Source organism: Trachemys scripta, chromosome 3 (assembly GCF_013100865.1).
Source record: "Trachemys scripta elegans isolate TJP31775 chromosome 3, CAS_Tse_1.0, whole genome shotgun sequence".
NCBI classification, from domain to species: domain Eukaryota; kingdom Metazoa; phylum Chordata; order Testudines; family Emydidae; genus Trachemys; species Trachemys scripta.
The window spans coordinates 157,512,827-157,522,814 of record NC_048300.1 but is presented as its reverse complement, the minus strand read 5'-3'; the positions used below and the strand labels follow the sequence as shown (position 1 = coordinate 157,522,814).

The 9,988-nt window shown below is 43.4% G+C and overlaps 1 protein-coding gene across 30 annotated transcripts in view; it reads right to left on the bottom strand.

Moving 5' to 3' along the window:
* DST (dystonin) overlaps positions 1–9,988 on the bottom strand; it is a 539,328-nt gene that overhangs the window by 299,487 nt on the left and 229,853 nt on the right. For all 30 annotated transcript variants that reach the window (XM_034766279.1, XM_034766278.1, XM_034766280.1 and 27 more), the window contains 5 exons: positions 4,977–5,089; positions 3,735–3,841; positions 2,916–3,035; positions 2,121–2,216; positions 1,903–2,030 (listed from right to left, as the gene is read on the bottom strand). In XM_034766279.1, the coding sequence (XP_034622170.1) occupies positions 1,903–2,030; positions 2,121–2,216; positions 2,916–3,035; positions 3,735–3,841; positions 4,977–5,089 (564 nt within the window). The remainder of the gene's footprint in view (positions 1–1,902; positions 2,031–2,120; positions 2,217–2,915; positions 3,036–3,734; positions 3,842–4,976; positions 5,090–9,988) is intronic.

Sequence of the window (9,988 nt, the reverse complement as noted above, 5' to 3'; positions counted from 1 at the left end):
GGGACCCGAGCCCCGCCGCACCGCGGGGGAGACGGGGACACCCTAGCCGCGCCGCGGGGGGGACGGGGGACCCGAGCCGCGGAGGGGACGGGGGGACCCGAGCCGCGCGGTGGGGGCTGCGCGGGGGTGGGATCCGAGCCGCGCCGCGGAAGCCGCGCCGGGGGGGGGGACCCGAGCCGCGGGGACCGGGCTGGAGCCAAGCCGGGCCAGAGCCGCTGGGGCCTGCGGGAACGGAACGGGCCGCGCCTCCCTGGAGCCCTTCTCCCGTCCCCACCCCAGCTTACCTCGTGCTGCTGGCCCGCCCCTGCTTCGTCTCAGACTTCCCGCGAATCTCTGATTCGCGGGAAGCAGGGGAGGGGGCGGGGCGTGCAGGGGAGGGGAGGAGGGGGAAGTGAGCTGGGGGCGGGGCGGACAGCTGCAGCGCGGGGCCCTCTTGGCACGGGGCCCAATTCAGCCGAATCGGCTGAATCAGCCTAAAGCCGGCCCTGTTTGAGCATCAGCCCAGCTATCATTTTTGCCACAATTAAATCCTATTCTGCAGTTCAGGCTGCAGTGGTCCATGTTTGTACCAAAGAGCAATACGCCCTGGCAATGGATACTAGTTATCAGTTTATGAGGCAAACTCCAGTTTCCCAACCCAATCAATAATATAAATGTCTCAGTGATCTAACACTACTCAGATTATTAATTTCTCTCCTTATCTTGCAGTGGTGACCCACATAACTGACAACTTGGTTATATTTAAACGTATTTGATGAATATAAAATATGTGGAGGTGGAGGGAAGTTTATGTTTATGAGGTCTTAATCAATTTGAAAATACGATAAAAGCTTTTTGTGAGTCTGAATACAACTATAGGCCAATTTCACACACCCTCACACCTCAGCACAATCACCCTCAAGTCACATCAGGAACAGGTCAGTGTTTCCACCACTGTCCTCCTACCTTTTGCTCTGCCTGTTGGGGGGAGCTTTACATTCCCCATCAGCAGAGGATGCTCTGAATCAGCACACCCTCACCCACCTTAGCCATGCTCCCTGTTCATTCAGCACCCTTATATGTCAGTCAAACCTGGGTGCCTTTGGCCCCTCTTCTGCCACTTTAATCTCTCCCCTGCAGACTCTCTGCTGCAGGGGTCTATGCATACACTTGGATAAGTTTAACCCAAACTCTTAGTAGCCAGGAGCCCGTTTCAGTTTAGATAATTCCTCTAAAACACAATAGGCCTGATTTCCAGTGATGGACTCTGTTTGTACCAGTGCAATTTTTTGTGGTCTCAAAATTGTACCTGCAAAAACAAAACCTGTTCTTAGGCCTGGCCCAAGATCTCAGTAATGTTCAACATACACATAATCATAGACATTCGTGATGGAAAAGACATCAGATCACATATTCCACTACTCATGCAGGATTGCTCTCAAATATTTTGTACGTTTAAATGCTTTGTATATAGCTGAGTGCAATATAGTTTGAATTGACCCAAAAACCGGAGCTTCAGATATGCTTGTGTGCATGGGCTGAAATTAATCCCTGGGCAAAAAGCCAGTGCCATATTTAAATTCTCCTTAAGCCCTCAGAATAGGGTTTAAATGGAATTTAAGTGGTGCATAGACCTTGTCATGACCTTTTGTGTAGGGGAGAATTTCATTAAAGTTAAGTACTTTGATTGAGGCACAGATACTATTCATTGTGGACTGGCTGAGACCCCCCAACTCATTACCATATGGATCCTGAAACTATAGATCAGAAAAAGATCTACAGGCTTGAAAAAGATCTGTGAGCATTCTTCAAGCTAAAATAATAATGTAGATTTTAGCAGGGAAAAGACATCCACAGTTTCCAATATAAGGCAAAAGAGCAGAAAGAAAATGAACCACTCCTGTCAAACATTCACTAGCATACCGCTCTACTTCAGGTCGAAGGGTTTTCTCCCTTTCCAGCATGGCAATAATAAGTTTTCCCCACTCTTTTTCTATATCATTTGGATGGTAGCCTTGAGGGAGTTTGATGCGTCCAAATTCTATCCAGACCTTCAAAAACAAATAATTGCTGGTTAACATAAACAAAAAACCAGAAATACTATACAGTGAATATAATGAAGTACAAAAAGTACAGCTTACCTCCAGCAGTTTATAAAGACGTTTAATTTTTGATTTATCTATCTCCTTTGGTGGAATTTCTGTTTCCTTAAACTGTAAGTATTGGTTATAAAGTGCCTGGAGAAATATAAATACATATCACCAGCTATTTCCTAAAAGGGAGTATTTTACTACTTCTTCACCACATTCCATTATGTTTAATAGGCTTATGTTCTTATATGGTTCTATTAAAGATTTGCATAAAAAATTCTTTGCCCACCAGTGAAAAATCTGCTTGTGCAGGTTAAGACACTAACAAAACATTTCTTGTATCTGGGGCAGGAGGAGAGGGGTGATAATCAAAGGGTAGGATTTTCAATGGGTTTCATCATGGCCACCATCCGTGCATGCATGCAAAGAACTACTCCTGCTCTTTCAAGCTAACATCTGGGGGTGGGGAGGGTGGCTGGCGGGTGGGTGACAGAATTTATATAAAACTGAACTTGGCTGGGCATCTCATTTGCTCCAGGGACACAAAGGAACCTCAGCAGCTCAGGGGATCTTGCCCATATGTATTGCATATTTAATATTTCCAAACCTAATACATTTTATCTTTTTACAAAATAAACATTTGGAGTCCTGTGAATAATTTGAACAATGCCATATCATACTCTTCTATGCTTAACTTTGGGAACACAGGGTCTCAGGAAAGCTACAAGGTTTCTTAAATTAAAAAAAAATGACATTACGCTGCTCTTTGATTTCATTGCATAAAATAAGAATCTTCATTTTTTTCTACTGTCCTTCAAACAAAGTATGTGTATGACCCCGTCTCACCTTCAGTTCTACAGGATTGTTTGGAAATGTTCTGTCAGACATTATTGTGATATGGTGCCTGATCCACTGGATGAGGTAGTTCACCATATTCTGGTATTCAACCCACTTGACTTCAACATCCTAGAAAAGCACATCACAGTCAGCAGATCAGAAAAAAAGAACAACTTATTTTTTTTCTATTTCTTTTGTAGTCTCAGTTTAAAAGGATGCAGCGCTTCAGATGCGTACAGCAAAATAAATTCCCAAGCTTAGCAATTCCAAAATGGCATTCACCATATTCTGGTACCTTTATCATAACCACATAAAAAAATCCCAATTAAATCAATTGAGAAACTTGCATGAGTAAAGCCAATAGGATTTGGCCTCAACTATTTCTAATGGTGACATGGAAGCTTCCTAGTTCTACTATCATTCAAGGGAGATAATAAACAGAGTGTGACCTAGTGGTCTGACCACAGGACTGGAAGCCAAAAGATTATGAGTTACAATCCCAGCTCTGATTCTAGCCTCTCCGTAGCTTTGGGCAAATCATTATTTATTAGTTAAGTTCTCTGCTTCAATGTCTTCATCTGTAAACCAAGTGCACTATTGTTAGTCTTTTAAATCATGTGGAGCTCCAAGTCAGATCATGAAACCAAGAGTCAAGTTATTGACAACATGAAAAAACTTTCAATTGTGTTATTTTGTAGTATTATTTTATTATTGTTGTTATACCAGTCTATGGAGAATGTAGCTAACTGCAATGCTGAGTTGAAACCTCTAAAATCAAGGCATGTCAATGAAGCTGCCATGCTTCATAGGTGTTACTCGCTTACTTACATTTGCACTGATGCCTTCGCCGCCTTCCAGTACTTTGGGAAATGCATCATAAAGTGATGACACATAAGTTATTACTGATTTCTCATCAGGAGCGGAGACATCAACATCTAAGAACAGAACAAGATTCTGTGGTGAAGAATGTTCACAAATACTCCACAGCCTGAAGATGGTCAGATTATATTTTAACATAAGAACATAAGAATGACCAGCTGGATAAAGACCAATGGTTCATCTAGCCCATTATCCTGTCTTCCAACAGTGGCTCCAAGAAGCATTCATTAATGGTGCCTAGAAATTTTATCTCTGCATCCCATCCTGAAGAGGCACATACCAGGTTAATATGGGGATGGTTGAAATCTCCTATTATTATTAGATTTTCTGTTTTTGTGGCATCTCTAATCTCCCTGATCATTTCACAATCACTGTCACTATCCTGGCCAGATGGATGGTATTATATTCCTACTGCTATATTATTATTATTCAAGCATGGAATTTCTAACCATAGAGATTCTGTGGTACTATTTGATTCATTTAAGACTTTTACTATATTTGACTCTATGCTTTCTTTCGCACTCCCCCACCAACACAACCTACTCACTCAGTCCTATATATTTTTGTACCCTGGTATTACCACAGTGCACTGATTATCACCATTCCATTAAGTTTCTGTGATACCTATTATATCAATATCCTCATTTATTACCAGGCACTCAAGTTCACCAATTTTAGGCTTCTTGCATTCATATACAAGCACTTATGTGTATCAATATTTAGTTGTCTGCCTTCATGTGATGTAATGAATGGGACTGTTTCATTTGATTGTTTCTCTTCAGTTCCTACCTGTACTTTATCAACTTCTATCCTCTCCTTTTTACTGGGATATAGAGAATCCCCTTTAATAAATCCTCCCCTAAGGGATGTCTCTTTCTGAACCATGTCTTCCTCTGCACCTGTTGGCTTTTCCCCAGCTCTTAGTTTAAAAACTCCTCTATGAGCTTTTTAATTTGACTTGCCAGCAATCTTGTTCTGTTTTGGGCTAGGTGGAGCCTATCCTTTCTGTGGCTCTTCCATTCCCAAAAGGTTCCCCAGTTTCTAATCAATCTAAATCCCTCCTCTGAACACCATCGTCTCAGCCATGCATTGAGTCCCTGCAGTTCTGCCCAACTGGCCCTAAGCGTTGAACTGGAAGCATTTCAGAGATGCCACCTTGTTTTGCAGTGAAGTCTTTAAGAATCAACTCACCTTCCGGATCCAGAAGTCTGGTGACACCTAGTTTTTCTGCTACATAAAAAGCATGTTCTAAATTTGCAAGGTTGCTTTGAACAGCAACGGTATTCATGTCTATCAGGTCCGGCCTGTAAAACAAAAACAACAATTACAGTAAGTCTTTACATGTTTGAAAATATAATTGTTGTAACAGAACAGTGCAGTACTTTAAAAGATCTCTACAACGAGTAGTGTTATTCTAAAAAAAAACTGTTTTAAGAGCATGCGGTAACTAATAATAAGTACAGCTGTGTACACCTATCCATTTTTGCTTCACATTTTTTTAAAAAACTTTCTGTTTGTTCAGTTTTTATAACCTAATAAGAATTTTTTCAGTGCAGCAGACAACTACAACCTGATTATTCCCTTCTGCTGGCACCCTCTCACCTTCCAAAACAAGCTTAAGACTCTGGCCCTCACTTTAAGTGTCTGTATACTCCTGCTTACATATCTACTCTGGTCATTATTGTGTTCCACCTTGCGCCCTTTGCTGCACTCAAGAAACTACCCTCACCTCTTTCTTGTCTTCATGCCTTCTTTCATGGGCCACCCAATCCCTCATTCCTGGAACAACATCCCTATTTTAATGTCTTTCAATTCTGTCTCTTGTTCAGAGCTTTCCTGTAAGCCTACATTTTTCATGAGGTCCACAAATGCTAACTCATGCCAACATCAGACCATTGCTATCCCCGTATTTTATGTTTTAAATGTCAAAATTAGCACTGCTCCTTAGCTTTCCCACGTATGTATTTGTCTGGCTCCTAGACTGTCAATTCCTCAGCACAGGGACAGTCTTCATTAGTGCCTTGTACAGCACCGAGAACACTGCCAGCCTTAGCAAATGAGAAGAAGAGGTGATTTTCAAACGTGCGGAGCACCCACAGCTCCCACTGAAATCAACTGAAGTCATAGGTGCTCTGCACCAAAAAACCAGGCCCATGTTTAAAACAAAACAAAAACCAACAACCCAAATGGCGGGAGAGGGAGAGGAAGAGAGACAAGAAATAAACCAGAAGCAGAAACCATGTCTTTGTCATAGCTGCATCTCTGAGATTGAGTTGAATGGCTTCCTATAAAGCTGATAGTGCTGATGGCAGGAGGAGAATGTTAACATTAAAAAAGGAGTTGCCCACTCAAGTCTATCAAAATATGAAAACATTTATATTTTTTCATGCTCAGATCCCGTAAAACAGATTACGTGAGTGTCAGCTTTAGGGATCAGCTCCCTCCCTCAATTTTCTCATTTTTATACTTGAGGGGGTAAAATGCAAATGCTACCTGGCAGAAATTGCCCATTTTCATACAACTACACCAGGAAAAGTTTGAAGACATTTGCAATAGAAACACATTGAAGCAAAACATTCAAAATGTTTCACATTTTCAAAAAACAATAAATACATCATGTGTTTTTCCAGCCCACCAATCCCCCCTATCCCAAAAGCTACATTAACTTTGCTACACCCCATGTGACCGGAAATATAGTTCTTGCAGGCAGTTAGAATCACACAGTTTTTCTTGTGCTTTCTTGAGGGCACATTCATAAAAAATTGATCATAATCCTAAACTACTGTTACCCTGATGGAGTTTGTTTTCCCTATTGATTTTAATGGGAGCAGAATCAGGCTCATGTTATTCTTTGAATTTCTCTGCAATTAACAGAAAGGTATAAATAATTATTGAAAAAGGAACACACTAATCATAGAATCATAGAATCATAGAATATCAGAGTTGGAAGGGACCTCAAGAGGTCATCTAGTCCAACCCCCTGCTCAAAGCAGGACCAATTCCCAGCTAAATCATCCCAGCCAGGGCTTTGTCAAGCCGGGCCTTAAAAACCTCCAAGGAAGGAGACTCCACCACCTCCCTAGGTAACGCATTCCAGTGTTTCACCACCCTCCTAGTGAAATAGTTTTTCCTGATATCCAACCTGGACCTCCCCCACTGCAACTTGAGACCATTGCTCCTTGTTCTGTCGTCTGCCACCACTGAGAACAGCCGAGCTCCATCCTCTTTGGAACCCCCCTTCAGGTAGTTGAAGGCTGCTATCAAATCCCCCCTCATTCTTCTCTTCTGGAGACTAAACAATCCCAGTTCCCTCAGCCTCTCCTCATAAGTCATGTGCTCCAGACCCCTAATCATTTTTGTTGCCCTCCGCTGGACTCTTTCCAATTTTTCCACATCCTTCTTGTAGTGTGGGGCCCAAAACTGGACACAGTATTCCAGATGAGGCCTCACCAATGTCGAATAAAGCGGAACGATCACGTCCCTCGATCTGCTGGCAATGCCCCTACTTATACAGCCCAAAATGCCGTTAGCCTTCTTGGCAACAAGAGCACACTGTTGACTCATATCCAGCTTCTCGTCCACTGTGACCCCTAGGTCCTTTTCTGCAGAACTGCTACCTAGCCATTCGGTCCCTAGTCTGTAGCAGTGCATGGGATTCTTCCGTCCTAAGTGCAGGACTCTGCACTTGTCCTTGTTGAACCTCATCAGGTTTTTTTCGGCCCAATCTTCTAATTTGTCTAGGTCCCTCTGTATCCGATCCCTACCCTCTAGTGTATCTACCACGCCTCCTAGTTTAGTGTCATCTGCAAACTTGCTGAGAGTGCAGTCCACACCATCCTCCAGATCATTAATAAAGATATTAAACAAAACCGGCCCCAGGACCGACCCTTGGGGCACTCCGCTTGAAACCGGCTGCCAACTAGACATGGAGCCATTGATCACTACCCGTTGAGCCCGACGATCTAGCCAGCTTTTTATCCACCTTACAGTCCATTCATCCAGCCCATACTTCTTTAACTTGGCGGCAAGAATACTGTGGGAGACCGTATCAAAAGCATTGCTAAAGTCAAGGAATAACACATCCACTGCTTTCCCCTCATCCACAGAGCCAGTTATCTCATCATAGAAGGCAATTAGATTAGTCAGGCACGACTTCCCCTTCGTGAATCCATGCTGACTGTTCCTGATCACTTTCCTCTCCTCTAAATGTTTCATAATTGATTCCTTGAGGACCTGCTCCATGATTTTTCCAGGGACTGAGGTGAGGCTGACTGGCCTGTAGTTCCCCGGATCCTCCTTCTTCCCTTTTTTAAAGATGGGCACTACATTAGCCTTTTTCCAGTCATCTGGGACCTCCCCCGATCGCCATGAGTTTTCAAAAATAATGGCTAATGGCTCTGCAATCTCACCCGCCAACTCCTTTAGCACCCTCGGATGCAGCGCATCCGGCCCCATGGACTTGTGCACGTCCAGTTTTTCTAAATAGTCCCGAACCACTTCTTTCTCCACAGAGGGTTGGTCACCTTCTCCCCATGCTGTACTGCCCAGTGCAGCAATCTGGGAGCTGACCTTGTGCGTGAAGACAGAGGCAAAAAAATCATTGAGTACATTAGCTTTTTCCACATCCTCGGTCACTAGATTGCCTCCCTCATTCAGTAAGGGGCCCACACTTTCCTTGATTTTCTTCTTGCTGCTAACATACCTGAAGAAACCCTTCTTGTTACTCTTAACATCTCTTGCTAACTGCAACTCCAAGTGTGATTTGGCCTTCCTGATTTCACTCCTGCACGCCTGAGCAATATTTTTATACTCCTCCCCGGTCATTTGTCCAATCTTCCACTTCTTGTAAGCTTCTTTTTTGCGTTTAAGATCAGCAAGGATTTCACTGTTTAGCCAAGCTGGTCGCCTGTCATATTTACTATTCTTTCTACACATCGGGATGGTTTGTTCCTGCAACCTCAATAAGGATTCTTTAAAATACAGCCAGCTCTCCTGGACCCCTTTGCCTAATCTATGTCATGGTCACACTAATACAGATTATAGCTTAATAATGATTTACTTCACAACATACAGTACAAAAAATGTTATTTTCTGTATAAAACATACAGAAAATATTGTTGTTTTTTTCATTCTACTTTCTTTCCAAGCATTTCACACTTGCTGGTAAACCCAGCACGAAATACAAAAGGACACCTATTCAACTGTCAACTTGCAGAACAAGATCGGGCAAGTTGGTATGAAAGCCTTGACTTTTCACAATAAAAATAAGCTCCAATACACTGACTAAAATCTATAAAGTACTCAAATGGAAGAGGTCTCTTATGGTGACAAAGTTAAATTAATAAAAACAACTGTTGTAGCATTCATCAATCACTTCAGGTAAATGCTGCTACTGCATCCCAACACTTAAAACAAACATGTAAGTGAAATACCACACATTTTATACTGTGATACAGCATGGCCAGAGGGCAGCAGGAGAGGGTTAGAAGGGAGCCTTATTCCCTGTACCTGGAAGAAAGTTTGCTATAGATTAATTAAAGCACCTGAAGCCAATTAGAGCACCTGAAGCCAGTCACCTGATAAAAACCCCTTGCTTCAATCAGACAGGGAAGGAGTTGGAGCAGAGAGGATTGATATTGGATCAGAGAACAGTGTGAAGGAGTAGAAACAGAGTGGATTGGTGTTGGAGCAGAGAGCAGTTTGGAGGGAAGCAGAGGAAAGTTTGGCTGCGGTGGGCTAAGAAGACCAAGACCCTAGGTAAAGGGACACTTGGCTTGTGCAGAGGGGGGGCAGGAAGCCCCCCCCCCCCCCCCCCCCCCCCCCCCCCCCCCGAAGGGCAGGAGAGGGAAGTAGCCCAGGGGAAGGAACCGCTAGTTCAAGTGGTTTACCACTATCCCTAGGGCCCCTGGGCTGGGACCCGGAGTAGAGGGCGGGCCCGGGTCCCTCCCTCTCCACTCCCCTCCTATAGGACACTAGTGGGGCTGTTAATATTCCAGTTCAGGGGCAAGAAATGGTGCCCTGAACCCCCCCCCCCCCAAGAAGAGAAAGCGCGAGACCCATCATAGTAGTGCTGGCAATTTGCCACAATACATACATTCCTATCTCCAAAACCCTGCACAAAACATGGATACTCATATCCCATCATAATAAAATAATAATAATTATATAGCATCTTCTCTCCCTAGATTTCAAAGGGCTTTACG